Source organism: Cervus elaphus, chromosome 20, assembly GCF_910594005.1.
Source record: "Cervus elaphus chromosome 20, mCerEla1.1, whole genome shotgun sequence".
Lineage (NCBI taxonomy): Eukaryota > Metazoa > Chordata > Mammalia > Artiodactyla > Cervidae > Cervus > Cervus elaphus.
The window spans coordinates 88,775,115-88,792,413 of record NC_057834.1 but is presented as its reverse complement, the minus strand read 5'-3'; the positions used below and the strand labels follow the sequence as shown (position 1 = coordinate 88,792,413).

Genomic DNA, 17,299 nt, shown 5'->3' with positions numbered 1-17,299 from the left:
GTGGCCTCCATGTCATAACTATTGTAAATAGTGCTATGAACACTATGGTACATGTATTCTTTCAAATAACAGTTTTCTCCAAACATATGCCCAGGTGTGAGATCACCGGAGAGGATCAGTGGAGAGGTGGAAAGTGTCACTGGAGAGGACACTTTCTTTCATTCAACTTCTCTTTCCTTTGCCTACCTCTCTAGAGTCAAGCTCTGAGGGTACAAATGCTGAGTGATGGGCTTATTGTCAAAGAGCTGGCTGTGTAGATATTTGGGATAGTGGTAGGTTATATCTGGCCAAGAAGTAAAAAGTTGAATATCACGGTGAATTGCAGCCACTTCAAAATGTTGAAAGAGCCATTAGTTCATTATGATGATGAGCAGGCAAAGGTTAACAATAGAAAGAAATGTTGTTGTAATGAACAAATGTGTTTTCATCAGAGTCTAGAATAAATTCTGGATAACAGTCAACCAAATTATGTGAATTTGACACTGGCATTACACCAAATTAGCAGGTTATCAATCAACAAAAAATGGAGGAAAAAAGAGAGGATGTAATCAGTGTTCATTTAAAAGAAATTTTTTATACTAATAACTTATCAGTCTTAGGAAACATGATGAGTATTAGATAGAAGACAAGAAGTGGGAAACATAAGCATGAGTTTCTTTTGGAAGGATGAAAAATTTAGAAAAGCATGTAAGGTTACAAGTGCTGGGTGGTGTTGGTTAGAAAAGAATGGATTGGAAGAGGGAAATGTTACAGAACAAGTTAGTAGAAATAGGGCATGTGTTAGGTCAGTTAAATGCAACTAGAGAGTTCAACACGACATTATGGAGAACAGATAAAGAGGAAACTGCAAAATATCGACCACCTTGTGGGGATAAGAGAGGACCCATAACTAGTTAGGGTTTGTCCGAATGAAGCAGAGGCTGTAACCAAACTGAAAACCCCTCTACAGGCGTCCCTGGATTAGATAATTATAATGAGAATACTTACATGCAAATAAAGTAGAAGGTGACTTGGGGTCAATCCGTAGTCTAATTAGCTGCTTCTTCTGGGGAAGGTGGAGTGAACTTTGGGAAGTGTTTGTGCCAGGTACAAAGCATTGGAAACCAAGACAGAAAACTTACAAGGATGTACTGAAAGGTACATCCCTGAGTCTTTCTGCTCAGGGAACTTCCTGGGGAACAGAGATCCGATACATCTTGCACTGATACAGTCACAGATCATGTAAATAATAAGCCTAGTGCTATGGATTTACCTCTTCTCACCCACCCTCGGTGACAGGAGGTGAGGAAAGTGGGTTCACAGTCTTTTTTTCTCTTCCCTCCTCCCAGTATTTGAAAAGGTGGGTTAGAGGACCTGCCCAGCAGGACGGCAGGCAGTGGCAGGGGACATAGTGTGGATGAACCTTGAAAACATGCTTAGTGAAAGAAAAGTCACAAAAGACTATGTATTGTATGATTCCATTTATATAAAATGTCCAAACAGGCAAGTCTATGGAGATACAAGCTCATCCCAACCTATTCTTCTAGCCTCCCCTCTTCCTTTGAAACTAGCTTGCACAAAGAATGTAGACAGGAGTTGAACCAATCATCTAGTGTTTCTCAAAGTGTGGTCCAAGATGACCCACATCAAGATCCTTGGGAGAACTTATTAAATATGCAGATTAGAAGGCCAGCCCAAACTCACCAAATGAGAACCTCTGAAGTCTGAAGAAGCTCACTACCCTACCCCTTCTGTGAGTCTCATTCCAGTCACCAGGCTTCTACTTTCTATGGACATTACGTGTGCAGTGGGACAAATCTCAGCGGTTGGCACAATTTTAGGGAATTTTGAGAGGAAGGGGTAGTAGTGCCTTCATGCCCAGAAAATCAGCTCCCCGCTGCTTCCTCTGTGGCTGGCTCCTTGTCCCGGTGTATGAACAGTCTCCAAGAGGACTCTGCCCTTAGCGTTTAGCACCCCTGCAAGTTGAGGTCCCAGCTTTTATCTCCACACTTGTCCCTCTTATCCCCCAAATTCTGCCCTATTCATACCCTGCCCCAAACACTCCAGAACACTCAGAAGTCTCATTTTAACTAACTCAAGTCTTTCCATGACCTTTAACAGTAACTTGTTTACCTTAATAGGCTCCTGGCTAGTCTTTGCTGCTGTTGTTAGGCCAGTTTTAGGTTCACCGCAAAATTGAGCTCTAAGTAGAGTTCTCATATGCTCCCTGGCCCAAGACACACACAAACTCTCCCACTATCAACATCCTACGCAGAATTCCCTGGAGGTCCTAGTAGTTAGGATTCCAGGTTTTCACTGCCATGGGTCCAGGTTGAATCCTTAGTCAGGGAACTGAGATCCTGCAAGCCACGAGACAGAACCAGAAAAACAACCCCCCCCCCCCAGCCAAAACATCCCACACAGGAGTAGCACATACATTATAACTGATGAAGCTATATCAACACATCATTACCACTCAACAGAATTTATATTATGGGCTCACTTTTCTTTGGCTGCACTGGGTCTTAGTTGCAGCATGCTAACTGTTAGGTGTGGCATGTGGGATCTAGTTTTCTGACCAGGGATAAAAGCTGGGCCCCTGCATTGACAGCACAGAGTCTTCAGCCACTGGACCACCATGGGAGTCCCAGGGTTCACTCTTGGTGTGGCATGTTCTATGGGTTTCAACAAAGGTATAGCAGCGTGGGTCCATCATTACATTTTCACACAGAATAGTTTCACTACCATAAAACTCATGTGTTCCACTGACTCATTCCTCTCTCCCCCCAACTCAATATTTTTATCATGTCTCCATAGTTTTGTCATTTTTCCATTGTTATAGTGTATGCAATGTTTTGAGATTGGCTTCTTTCATTTAGTAATATGCATTTACATTTCCTCCATGTCTTTTCATGGTTTGAGAGACCATTCCTTTTGAGCTCTAAACAATATCCCATTGTTTGGATGACCACAATTTATCCACTCACCTAACTAAGCTCATCTCTGTTGCTTCCAATTTTTTGCAATCATGAATAAAGCTCCTGTAACCCTGCGTGCAGGTTTTTGTGTGGACTTGTTTGCATAAGTACCAAGGAGCACAAACTGTTGGATCATATGCTAAGAATGCTTAATTTGTAAGAAACAGACAAATGGTTTTCCCAAGTGGCTGTACATTTTGCATTCCCGTCATTCTTGTGCCTCCCCACCCTCACCAGCATTTGATGATGTTTTAGACTTTCCCCATTCTAACAGGTGTGTAGTGGTATCTCATTTTGTTAATTAGGCACCTAGTTTTTAAACAACTACCCTTTTCTCCATGGTTATGGAGTCCTGTTTTAAACTTTTGCACTGCAACTTATATTACTAAAAATGGTCTTATTTATAAACATTTCTTAAAACTAACTTTCTCTTTCTTCCTTTTAAACATAGATAAATGCAGAGGGCACACCAGAAGAAGTTTTTCTTCAACTCTGCACAGCTATTGACTCTATTTTCTGAAGGCAAAAAACGCATGTATGTTGAGAGTGGAACAGAGAAAAATATTAAAAGGTTCATCGCTTAACACAGTATGTTTCAATTTAAACCTGTGTGTCCCCCGCCTCGAAATCCTGACATTGCTGTTTGCTTCCCAGCTTGACCTGAGAGGTGTGTGGAAATCATGCATGGTGTATTTGGTATTACCCAGCCTTTTCTTCCTCAGTCAGACAGTAGTCTGCACTCACAGCACGCACTCTTTTCTGTCACCTCAGAGCTAAATTAGTATGTGAACAGCAGTGCAGTGCCCGTCTGTCAGGTGTGCCTTCAGAACTAATCATTTGATTCTACTCGCCTCAGAGAGGAAGGAGTTAGTGTCCTTAATGCCCCATCACATCTCCCTTCCTCTCTTCAAGATTTGTTGTTACCTAAGGCCCTTAATATGGGGGGCAAGCTGGGGCATCTCCCTCTGCAAGCTGTTTCCTCAAAGTCTCATCCAGCTCAGAACCACAGAGATTGGGTTAGCAAGTGAACACCAACTGTTCCTAAGAAATTTGATTAAACGTCTAAAAATGTTATAAGAGCTTTTTAAAATTTGAAAGTGTATAGCTTTTTTGAAGATAGCAAAATCTAGACTAGTCACCGATAACATTTCTCTATTCATTTCTGTAAAACTGGCGACTTGGAATACTGTCACATTGGCTAAAAGAACAAACTGGATAAACTGTCTAACTTAGACTCTTCTATAAAACAGTTGGTGCATCTGGGGAATTATACATTAATACCAATGACCACACGGAATTTCAAAGCATGAGGTGATTTGTTATTGCATTCACTGGACTAACGTCAACTTATGCCACCTGTGTAGTTACCAAGCAAATAAGAAATGTAATAACAAAACTGACGTGGGAGGAAGGGGCATGTCAGTACACGATGTTTTAACAGAGTTTAATGCTGTATTTGTTCCACAAAGGCCCTTTACAGAGGTTTGCAAACCTTATATCCATATGTAAAATTGTGTTTCCTCAAATCAAACCAGTGAAGTTTGGGTTCTCTTTTGTGCTACCAGCTGCCAAGTCAGAGTTTCTTACATATTCTACTGGAAGAATTGCATTTAGTCACTTACAAAAGACCACAGTTTTAGTTTGCATGATTTTTTTTTTTTCCCTTCAATGGTTGTGCAGGATTGAAGGATTCATTTCTGGGACAGAATTGTATTTTTAAAATCTTTTTTTTTTTTCTTGAAATGGATATGTACAAATAAAATAAATGGAACACAGGATAACTCTTTTTCTATTTATTTGTAACTCACATCATTCTGGAAAGCATTTGAAGCCTTATTCCAAACAGAATTTCAAAGGCAAACACAGTAATAGTTGAGATTTATGATATGCTCATATGGTTTTAATTTTGGCCATAGATCAGTTTTGAGCTATTACAGAGAGCACTCTCAGTGAATTCATGATACATGGTAATTTTCATATTTCCTTTTACTCTAGCAGTCATTCTTAAACAGAAATGTCAGTGTTTGCTAAAGAAGAAATTAAATTTCTTTGGTTACAATTACGTCTCTATTAACAAAGAGGGGCATGTTCCTACAGCTCACACAGTTGTCAAATACTTTATTACTACCCCCAAGTTGTAACACTCTCTACAGGGGAACACAAGGAGTATTTGAGCAAATTAGAGAGAGAGTTACAGGATGAAAATTATCAGTTGTGCCAGAAAACACAAAATGACTCTTTGTCGAGATTAACATTCTTTAAACACATACCACATGTTGGTAAACAGTCCATGCCCACCACAGCTTTGACAGACAGCAGGGCAGCAGACAAGCTCAGCCATGGCTTTGATGACTGCAGTTGGCTACCCTCTTAAGAAAAAAAAAAAATTAGCAGGGGTAAATGGCTTTGCCCCAAAGAGTATCTAGAGGTACAAATCAAGTCTCCTACAAAACTGCCTAAATAGTCTACTGATTTGAATGGCTTGACATGACATCACTAAGATTGTATAGTAGGAAAGGACCTTAGAAGTCTCTGCCCCTGGAAGAAGACCTTGTCTGTATGTATAAAATATCAAAACACAAACTCCTTTACAATGACCTACATTCAGAGCCTCACTTGATCTGGCCTTGTAGCCTTTCTCACCTCAACAGCTACCACTCTCCTCTTGCTCATCTGGTTCAAATGACACTGGCCCTCTGTTGCCTGAACAAGCTAAGCTCTCTACTGGATCAGGACCCCTGGCTTTGCTATCTTTCTGCCTCTTCCTCCAGAATATCCACAAGGCTAAATCCCTCACCCCACTTAGGTCTCTGTTCAAACTGATTTTCTTGCTGAGGTGTTCTCTGAGTACTCCTTCTAAATGACAGACTGGTCCTAATAATTCTATCTTTTTTTTTCAAGCATTATTTTTCTTCACAGCATTTATCTCTGCCTAAAATTATATAGTATTTTTTATTTACTTGTTCACTGCAGATCTTCGGCATTAGAATATAAGCTTCAGAAAGGCAAGGCTCCATATCCTCAGTTCTACACATAGCCATCATTATGGAGGGCTAACACTTAAATCCTCTGAACCTTGGTCTTCTCATATGTACAGTGGAGGTCACACCACAAGCAGCCTCATAGAGGTGTTGTGAGGATTAAAGAGGTCAATAATACATGTAAATCACTTACTAGTTCCTAGTGCTCAGTGAAAGGCAGTTCTTTGTCAACATTTACTGAGTGACTCGTTTAAACAACTGAAACTAGGACCCAGAATTTCCATTCTAGTTTCTATTACATCACTCTAAAAACACGGCAGAAAATGGGGCCCCAGAGAGGACCAAAATCTCAGCCACCTAGGTGGCTGAACCTAGGTCTGAACCACATCCTCTAGATAAGACAGGATGTAGTAATCCTTTAGTCCTCCCAGAGCCCTGCAAAGATCTCCTGAGGCAAACCTTCTAAGGATCCCACAGACACACTCGCACACACTCAGGCATAGGTGGTTTCTCTAACCTTCTAGAGAAAAAAATGTAACCAAAACTTTGGTCCTATTACCAATAAATATTTATTGAGAATCTACTAAGAGCCAGACCGTAGGTATAAAGGTAGACACAGACGGTCTCTGTCTTAATGGAGCTAAATGTGACACCATGCTCAAAAATCCATTTAATCAGCTACTTGAACTTTAAGGTAAAAGGTTCCCCCCAGGCCACCTCAGGATCATATAAACAGAAGCACACTGTTCATCAAGATATAAAATAAAAACTAACTTTTAGAACCTACATAGAACAATACCTGCATCATCTTGTGGAAAAACCTACTTGTTATCTGGAGACGTTCAAGTCCATTCAATGTACCTAGAATAACAACCTTCAAACTTTGTTACCCACAGTAAGCAATATAGTAATTTATATAGCATGCCACTCTTATGTTTATAACATAGAATTTTTGCAAAGTATTTATCCTTACTACATGTCATATACTGTTTTCTTCATTTCATAAAAAAATGTTCTTTATACCCCAGTAAATTGTTGTGTCCTGCAATTTAAACAAACGAGAAAAGGAGAGAAAAATGGACATGACATACTATTATGCTGAGAGGTACCAAACATGCAGGGAAAACAAACTGTACCTGAGGCAGGAGACCCAAGCCTTTAGTCCCAGCTTTGCCTAAAGCCTCATGACCACATGTTTGCTGTGAAATTAGAATATGTAAATTATGTTTGTCTCCTTAATTCATCACAGGGCAGGCTGGGTGCTTTTTCCTCATCCACAGATGTGCTTCTCTATTCTGAGCTATAAACCTGGACGTTTGCTCAGATTTATATTCTAGGGTGCACAGCACACCAGAATAAGACAGAAAAGCAACTCCTGCACATCTTCACCTCCAATGCCTCGGTGACCCCTGACAAAGGGAATATTCTTGTGCAGGAAACAGGGTAGTGAGGCAGACGCTGACCTGGGAGCAATCTGTCTGGGTTAAAATCTAAGCATCACCATGTTACTAACCATATTGACCTTGGGCAAGTTACTTAACCTCTCTGGCTAGATTTCCTGATATGAAAACAGGATAATAAATGAACCTGCCTCATAAAACTGTAAGAATTAAATCTGTTACTATACGCTTGCTTGGCACATAGCAAGCACTCTATCAGTGTTTGCTATTATTCTTAGTGCGCATCACGCCGAACAAAATTCCCACTGCCTAAACCTGAAAGCAGTGGTTTTAGGTGTCCTTAAAAGTTCTTAAAGGAGATCAACCCTGAATTATTCACTGGAAGGACTGATGCTGAAGCCAAAGCTCCAGTATCCTGATCATCTGATGCGAACAGATGACGCACTGGAAAAGTCCCTAATGCTGGGAAAGACTGAGGGCAGAAGGAGAAGAGGGTGTCAGAGGATGAGATGGCTGGATAGCATCACCGATGCAATGAACATGACCTTGGGCAAACTCCAGGAGATGGTGAGGGACAGGGAAGTCTGGCATGCTGCACTCCATGGAGTCACAAAGAGTCAGACATGACTGGGCGACTGAACAACAAAAGTTCCTTCAGTTCTTAGCAAATAACTTGAGTATAATATTTCAGAAAATACAACTGACCTATTGAATACTACTGAATAAGTGATGCTTTAACAAGTAGGACTATGTTTGTCTCAACGCCAATGCTTCCATGTAGGAGATGGAAGGCCTACTTGCAAATGACAATGCTGCCCATTCCTGCAGTCTTCAAATTAATACAACAATACACATTACCACTAACTATTGCCCTTTTAAAGTCATGAGGACTATTTGCTTGGAGCTGAGAAATGCAAAATAAACACATCTTTGCTTAGGCAGAAAAGAATCCTCTTTGTCACTCAAAATTTTCAAAAATCTTTTGCCCTTAAAAAAAATTTTTCAGTGGATTTATTCTATCCTGTTTGTAATAACAATTGCTATCACTCTTTCAAAGCATACATTATAGTTTATGGGATTTTTGAATGGCTCTGAATGGTTCTTCAAAATTGATTGGTATTATTCCTATACAAACATAGAGGTTACAGAAGTTACCATCAGTGCTACCTACTATCTTACTACAAGTTGAAGGTAGAGCTTCTGGAATATTCACTTGCAGTTTTATAGCCAAATGCCCAAACTGCTGATTTCCCTCTTCTTCCCCCAATTAATAATTTCAGGGCATAAAGTTTAGCTCAAGTCCATTTCCCTTTTTTCTGATGTGATATATTTTACCAAAATCATCAGTATACTTTAATCAATATATTACTTTTAAAATTCTCATATTTCTATAGTTAAAATTATATTACTTTTCTCAATTAAAAAAATTCAGGGTATAATTTCAGTACACTACAATGTATTGAAGAGGACTGGTAAATAATATCCCCTTGATTTAAAACTGGAAAAAACAGGAGACTAAAAATTGTGTCAGTATACTTAGTTAATCTTAGAATATTTACATTTTCCATTAGTCAATAATAATTCCCAGAGAATTACAGTGATTTTCAAAAACTACTTATTTAACACATGGGGAGACTCAAAAAAAATGAGTAAGAATTTTCAACATTAAGTTTAGTTTTCACATCTGGACATTAATTATTGCCTTTTTTCTTTAACCATGGTATGCATTCTTTTTTTAAACCTTTAGTGTTTCAGCAAACACACTGAGTGAATACATTACCATCTTTTACAGAGTTTCTCAAGTTTACTCTTTTCCATCATATAGTCCATATTCTTCTTAAAGGATAGGTAAAGGAAAAAAAAAAAAAACCCTTAAAATTTTTTTTCTTTTAACACTCATTAAAAAAAAGAAAATCCAAAATCTAACCAAAGGAAGTCACAACAAGCATTCTATAATATAAACAGACAGTATCCACATAGTTTATTTCTCACAGTTCTCCTGACAAATGAACATTATTCAAGAACATACTGTATACACAGATAAGAAGAAACATACAAAATGTTTTAAATGATGCACAACAAAATCCAGCAGTATAAAAGAATGCATGTGAACTCTTGCTCACTGCACAGACTAAATTTAATCACTTGTTTAAATAGTAATAAAAATACAATCTTTTATGGATCTTGTGCAGACTACAAAAGAGGGAAATTATTATCATATATATGATTTTTATATTAGGCAGTTTTCTTCAATGAGTTGCACTGACAACTCCAAATACAGAGGCAGAAGGCTGTGTATTTTAAAGAAATTAATATTGTGAATTAGAGACTTTACACAGTTACTACCACTGGCACTTTTCACCATAGTTTGTACACATCACATGATCATCTTATATAACATTACATTTAAAAAATATATCTGAGTGACAATTTTATAACATTCACACACCATGAGCTGGTTAAGGAAGCAATGCCACAGCTGCCTCCTGTAGTGCTTCACTGTTGGTAATAAGGACAGTTCATTCTGGTTAAAAGAAATTAGACATCAATATGGTTAAGCAGCTCCAATTTACTAAAGGCCATCGGGGCCACCACTGGGACAGTGAGTTCTTTTAAAGTGTATATATCCTAGATGCAAACACCATCATTGGTTAAAACTTTGTCTAAAGAAGTCAGTTTCTGTGCTGGAAACTATTTTCACAAAACTGAAAGCTACTAAACTGTTTTAATATAAATACTTTGTCTTCTCATTAGCATATTTATGACCAAGTCTTTGAAACCTTTGGAATTTACTCTCTTTAATATGTGCTCTCGTTTCCATTTCCCCCATTTACGATCACCACCTAAAAGGCTTTCAGGTGGTGGTGAGAATTTCACCAGGGAAACCCTTCGCTCACCAGGAATGTTCAGCTGCTGAACAGTGATCTAGAGCCACAACGGTGCAGAGCTGGACTTGACGAGAACACTCAGGAAGCTGTCATGCTGTGAGTGTCATTTCAGGGAAAGCAGAGAATCTTTCCAAACTGTGCACATAATTCACAATGATACCATTGCTATGTGTTGAAGAGGACTAGTGTATGATGTTCTCTTCCATGTCATCTGTTTGCTGGAAAGTAGTTTGGGTCAAGGTAATTATAACTGGTGCCCTGGGACACACAGTAGTCTCTGTCTAAGAACGTCTCTGACCGATAAACAGGTTCTAGTTGGTGATCTTCCTTGTGAATGTCTGTTTCATGAAGGCTGCAATGAAAACACATACAAACACATCATTACATGGCACTGCTTGCATTTTGCTGGAGATATTCTCAAATTTTCTCATGGCTCCTACTGTTTAAATCCATTAATCAAAATCTCTAATGGAAAGTTACTTGAGATGTGGTATGATTAAGGAAAATTTCTTAATTGTCTAGAACAGCAAAGTTTAGTGCATTAAATGTGGTGGTTTTCTAAGTAGTTTAAGAAATCAAACTCACTAGTAGCTGAGAAGCTCTTGTCAAAATTTAAGACCTATGGAGAAGGAAACACTTACCAGTCTGAACAAGAATCACAGAAATCCAAAGACATTTCCGGAGGACAATCCTGGCAATGCCACCGAACACCCTGGATAGGTTCTATGCCACAGTTATCACACTAATAAAGATTCAGAGAGAAAAAATCTTAAGCTAAAATCATCTGCAAACCTGGGCATTTTATTATTAGTAGTTATTTACTTGAAAGGTACCTCAGACCAGTATACAATGACTGTAATTGAGAAGCACTGAAGTAATACCATAGTTAAACTATCCAAATATGCTACAGAACTATTTAAAACAGGTTACCATAACTAATACAAATCCAAGTGAACACAAAATCTGCTCTGAACTTTTGTCTTACTCAGTTACTTTCCAAAGCCAAGAAGGCTCCTAATAACCAATGCCTACCAAGAAGAAAAGGCAGATTTAGCTCTTTCTCAATGTTGTGACATTGTGGGAGCCAAGGTGTGTTCTGTGGAACTTAAAAATCAAAGTAAATGTCATTTCTAGTTTCTCTTATCATCAGGCCAACTAGAGTGGCCGACACACTGGCAAACTAGCCACAGCTGGGTTTTGCAACAGAATTATGAGAAGTAGAAACAGTTTCCTCCTGAAAAGACAGAATTGTCAATTAGGAAAATCTCTAAAGGGAGAAGCAGGACCACTGAAAGAGCAAGAGAAGAAAATCACTTAATATAGTCTGGCTAATGGTCACTCTAGAGGATCAGAGGTACAAGAATTTTGTTTTAGATTTATCAGTCACAGCATACATCAGTATTTTTATGTATACCACTACCAGTGAATCTGTAGTTCATGGACTCAATTCTACTTCCTCTAATCCCACCAAGTATAATCAATTCTAACACTTACGGTGTTCTCAAACCTGTTAATCCTTCTATTTCCACACCCATCAGTCAAGCTCAGGACATTCTCATCTTTTGTCTAAATTAACCAGGAGAATCTCCCAACCAGTCTCTGTTGTTAGCCTTTCTTCCTCTTCATTCTCCGTATTAAGGCCAGAGTGATCTTTTTCCCCCTCTACTTTTTTTCTTCCCCCCCCCGTTACATAAAAAAGCATACAAGAACAAATTATTATTTAAAGATTTTAACAATACTATAGTCAGAGATTAAGAGTTACCCTCTGTAAACCCACTGCCTTCCTAAGAGTTATATATTTTAAGAAAATAGAGTGATCTTTCCCAAATGTAAATTTCATATTACTCTCTGCTTAAAATTCTTCAAAGGTTCTCCAACACTTAAGGAGAAAATTTGGCAAAATTTCCAAGGCAACTGAATAGCCTCATACTACTCTCCAGTATGTACTCTAGTCATACTCAACTATTTCACTCATTTAACTTCTCTAAATTACTTATGAGATGAAAACAGAGTAAGGAAAGGGAGTCTGTTTATCGCTGAATCCCCTAGCACTTAGCAAAGTGTCCGGAATATAATGTATTTCTACTAGACTCACAAAAAAACAGCAGAGATAACTGAATCTGAAAGGGGAAAATAAGTTTCTGATCCATGAACAATAATAACAACCAAAGAAATAGCTCTATAGGTGAATGGATGGATAAAGAAAATGGTGTTCTCTGTCTTCCTCTACACACACACACACACACAGAGGAATATTATTCGGCCGTAAGACAGAAAGAAATCTGTCAAAGCCATTTGTGACAACATGAATAAAACCTAAGGACATGACGCTAAATGAATTAAGTCAGACACAGAAAGACAAATGCTGTATGATCTCACTTAAATGGAGAATGAGAAAAGTTGAATTCAAAGCAGCAGAGAGAGTGGAGGTTGCTGAGAGTGGGCAGGGGCTGCAGGGCCTGGGGCAGGAGGCAGAGTATGTGTGTCACTGGTCAAAGGGGATAAACTTGCGGTTATGAGTAGTTCTGCAGATCTAAAGTCCAGCACGGTGTATGTGTGTCTGTGTGCGTGCACAGGTGCGCTCAGTTTTGTCCAACTCTTTGTGACCCTATGGACTGTAGCCTGCCAGGTTCCTCTGTCCATGACGTTTGTTGGTATAATTATAAACTGCTAAGTATACAGAGGAAAAGGGTGTTATGTGAATTTATAATGGAGGGACTAATACGTTTGTGCTCAGTTGTATCCAACTCTGCGACCTTATAGACTGCAGCCCACCAGGCCTCTTTTCATGGAATTTTCCAGGCAAGAACACTGGAGTGAGTGCCAAGTGATCTTCCTTACCCAGGAATCAAACCCACATTTCCTGCGTTGCAGGGGATTCTTTACCACTGAGTCGTTGGGGAAGCCTTTAAGTATGATATATATAGTTAATAATACTGCATTGAATACCTGAAATTTGCTATGAGAGCATATGTTAAGTGTTCTGTCTCAAAAAAAACAAGATAACTTTGTGAGGTGAACTTTTTTTATATCTTAAACTTTTTTTACACCTTAAAATAGATATAATTTTTATTTGTCAGTTATATCTCAGTAAATTTGGGAATAGCTAGAGAAAAATTTTGCCTCTCATATACTACCTCAAAGTTGCCTACAGCCATACCACCCTGAATGCACCTGAAAGTGTTAGTCACTCAGTCATGTCTGGCTCTTTGCAACCCCATGGATTAGGTTGCCATTCCCTCCTCCAGGGAATCTTCCCAACCCAGGAATCAAACCTGGGTCTCTGGCACTGTAAGGCAGATTCTTTATCATCTGAGCCACCAGGGAACACACCTGATCTCATCTCATATATTACCTGTATATTTTTCTTCTTTCTACTGAATCATAAATCTCTTGACACCAGTAACTGACACACTACTCTGTATAAACGAACAAACAAAAGCTAAACTTACTTTTATCTGTGTGCTTGAAAGTTGTGGAATTGAAAGCTCTGAAAACCACCTTAAATATCTCTTATCACCCTTTCAAAAATTAAATTAATAGAAAAATTAAGTAGAATTTACCTTGAATCCTACATGCTGCACAAATCCACTTTCAGCTTGCATTTGCTGAAGTTTTTGTTTTTTTAACTTTTTAAACTGTAATAGTTCCTTATATTCAGGTAAATTCCTATACATGATAGGAATACTTTCTTCATCCTATTGAGAAAACAAAAAACAAAAAAACCCACAAAACAGTTAGTTTGACAATTAAATTAGTATGAGAAATACTGATAAAGAATATTTTTCTATTGACAAGATGCTTTCCACATTTAAAGAGACCCTCAACCTTTTAGGGCTCATAGGAAATCAGTGCTTGTACCAGCAGTATTTTAGACTAATACTTCCGGAGGGCTTCTTAATGCAACAGTAATACTAAACTTCAGTAGGAAGCTTCATAATGCAAGTACCAGGGAACAAGGCATGACTCCCACCTCTGCCATACCACAGACTAATGCAAACTCAACCCCTTCCCAACAAGTTCATGGAGACCTGAAAGACTCCTTATAATCTACTTCTTCCTGAGCTGCAGGAAGCTCCTCTTCACCAATCTAACAGATTTTTATGCTTCCTCAGGTAAATACGAAATTTTCTTAAAACAGGCAAAACAATCTCTACTCTGCCTCTGCTCAGTACTCCAATGATCAAAACAGTACATTTCTCTTAAATGGATGAACTTAAGTTACAAAGATGATTATATAGAGCTGAGTATAAAGAATAGTAAAAACTACACGAATATATGAAGTTGAAGCTGACAGATGAAACACTAACTGCTTGCTATTCTCCCAATTTATTTGTGCTCTGCCACCCAGTATCTATTTCTTTCCTTTGCTACCTCATGACTGATCCCATGGTCACTGATTCCCACAATTCTCCTAAAAAACACCTCCAATTCATTAATCCCATGTTCCATCAATTTCCAATTCTGGACCAGACAACCCCTGTACCTCCCATTCCTCCTGCTTCTCATGTTAAATATTATTAGTATTATGTTTATATTTTATCAAGGAAAATGATGTTTATAGAAAGTACAGCATTTGCCCAATTTTTCAAAATTGGCTAAGATGGTAAGTTTTATGTTATGGGTATTTACCACAATTAAAAACAAAAATTCCAAATGCTTTAGTCATTAAAAAAGAAAAATCTAAAAAAAAAGAAAGAAAAATCTTGCCATCTGCAGCATGAAGGATGGACTTGGGGGCAATTAAGTGAAATAAGTCACTTATTTGGAGAAAGACAGATACCATGATTTCACTCATGCAGAATACTAAAAAACAAACACATAAACAAAACCAAAAACACACTCAAGTATAGAGAACAGATTGGGAAGAGTGGCAAGGGTGGGAAAAATGGGTAGAGGGGGTCAAATGTATGCTGACAGATGGGAACTTGATTACTGGTGGTAAGCACGCTATAATATACGTTAGTTAAAATGCTGTAGACATGAAACATACAATGTTGGGATCGGGATGGGGAATACATGTAAATCCATGGCTGATTCATGTCGATGTATGGCAAAAACCACTACAATATTGTAAAGTAATTAGCCTCCAACTAATAAAAATAAATGGAAAACATACAATGTTATAAACCAAACGAATATTTTTTTAAATGTTACCTTAAAACAAATATTTTTTTCTAAATGTTCACCCACAAACAGATTTCCTAGTTATAATCATTTTAAAGTTACTTAAAGGAGAAATACTATGACTAATTTTAAGGGAAGCTAAAACAGTATACCAATTCTCCCTCTAACTCTGTTTTTCTGAAAAGACAAACTGAAATCTATAAATTTTACAGTAGAGGGTTCATAAATATACATTTAAATAGCTATATTAAAGTATTCAAATGGTGTGACTTGGTACTCATTTAAAAATAAAATCAAACAAAACTTAAATCAAATTCAACCACCTATACTCCATTTTAGCAATTTTCTCAAAATGTATTTCTCTTAAACATCCCACCATCACTCCTCACCTAGTCAAATTTTACTCTTCCTTTAATGACAAACTTGATATCACTTCTTTGGGTCTTCCTCTTAAATTCTCAATTTAAATCAAGTCCCTCTAAAATAATTACAATCACACCTATTTTTGAAACACTTTTGTTCATAACTATGCAAGCTGATTTCTAGCAGAGACTGTTATGTATTACATATAAGTGAATAGTTCTCAACTGAGTAATTATAATATTCACAAAATACAAAATTACACATAAATGTCATATCCTAAGACACAGCAGATAGCAGCTGTTTTTCAAAAGACAATTTAAAAAGCAAAAAAATTAATAATATAGATACAAGGCAATCTTTATGTCCTTTAAGTAAGGAATCAGAATCATGTTACTTAATAAGAATTTTAGCATAGTAAAGTAAAAAAATATTAACAGCAATAAAAAGGAATCTCTATGAATTAATGGAAAGTAAAACGAAAAGAATTAACCTAAATTAGCATCCAACGGATGACAACACAAAGAGGAATTAGTCCTGGAATATTTAAAAAGTGTGATTTGATGTTATTTCTATAGTGGGATATATCCTAAGGCAAAAAAAGTGCCACCCGAAAAACCTATCTTCAGTATCATATTGTTGATGGTGGTACTGGTATTAAATTCTGTGACCACTGTGACCAGTGTGAGACAAAGTGAGCATTATGTTGATATCACTAACAACTGGGATTTTCAGCATGGAAAAAAAATGATACATATTAAAGATCAATACAGGTGAGTAAAATTCTCATAAGCCCTAAGTTGAATTTGAAATAAAAATATGAATTTATTATATGTTTTCATTTGAACAAATATATAACATTTCTCAGTTCTGTCCAGTGTATAGGCTTAAGTACAAGGATCAACCCAAAAGCAAGTAACATCATAGATTAGAATGCGTGCTTAGTTGCTAAGTAATGTCCAATTCTTTATGACCCCGTGGACTGTAACCTGCCAGTCTCCTCTGTCCAGGGGATTTCCAGGCAAGAATCCTGAGATGGGTTGCCATTTCCTTCTCCAGGAGATCTTCCCAACCCAGGGATTGAACCCCAGTCTCCTGCATTGCAGGCAGATTCTTTACCACTGAACCACCAAGCAAGTCCATAGACTTTTATTCCATTTTATTGGGATACAGCCTCCAAATACCTTTCTCAATATAAGAAAGCAGAACTAATTTTAGCTCTGAAGCAGGAAATATACAAGACAAGCCTTTAATTTTCTTGTTCCAGCAGACAGTAAGAAGGCTATAGAAGACAACTAGAATCTTGTCAAATGATCTCAAAATCCAACTTGAATAGGTTACAACCAACCAATGGGCCAACTTGTACACTAATAAAGACAATAATGTCAATGCACTGAATTTGTCAATGCACGTAAATATAAGTCCAACAACTCATAAGAATACAAAAATTTTAAAACCTTATTAGTCATTTTGGAGGCTATTAGAGACCAAACTCATTATTTTAAAAACAAGAAAATAAAGGGGATGATCAAGCAGTTATGCTGCCGCCTTTTTTACATGTACATTAGGATAATCAAATAGTTGAT

At 37.6% G+C, this 17,299-nt stretch overlaps 2 protein-coding genes across 7 annotated transcripts in view; one reads left to right on the top strand and one right to left on the bottom strand.

The window, feature by feature from the left end:
- AK5 (adenylate kinase 5) overlaps positions 1–4,732 on the top strand; it is a 259,777-nt gene extending 255,045 nt beyond the window's left edge. For all 3 annotated transcript variants that reach the window (XM_043878033.1, XM_043878032.1, XM_043878031.1), the window contains one exon: positions 3,409–4,732. In XM_043878033.1, coding sequence (XP_043733968.1) covers positions 3,409–3,477 — 69 coding nt within the window. In that variant the 3' untranslated portion in view covers positions 3,478–4,732. The remainder of the gene's footprint in view (positions 1–3,408) is intronic.
- Positions 4,733–9,291: 4,559 nt separating this feature from the next.
- The window catches only part of ZZZ3 (zinc finger ZZ-type containing 3), a 118,158-nt gene continuing 110,150 nt past the window's right edge, over positions 9,292–17,299 (bottom strand). For all 4 annotated transcript variants that reach the window (XM_043878029.1, XM_043878027.1, XM_043878028.1 and 1 more), the window contains 3 exons: positions 13,790–13,924; positions 10,868–10,968; positions 9,292–10,578 (listed from right to left, as the gene is read on the bottom strand). In XM_043878029.1, the coding sequence (XP_043733964.1) occupies positions 10,434–10,578; positions 10,868–10,968; positions 13,790–13,924 (381 nt within the window). In that variant the 3' untranslated portion in view covers positions 9,292–10,433. The remainder of the gene's footprint in view (positions 10,579–10,867; positions 10,969–13,789; positions 13,925–17,299) is intronic.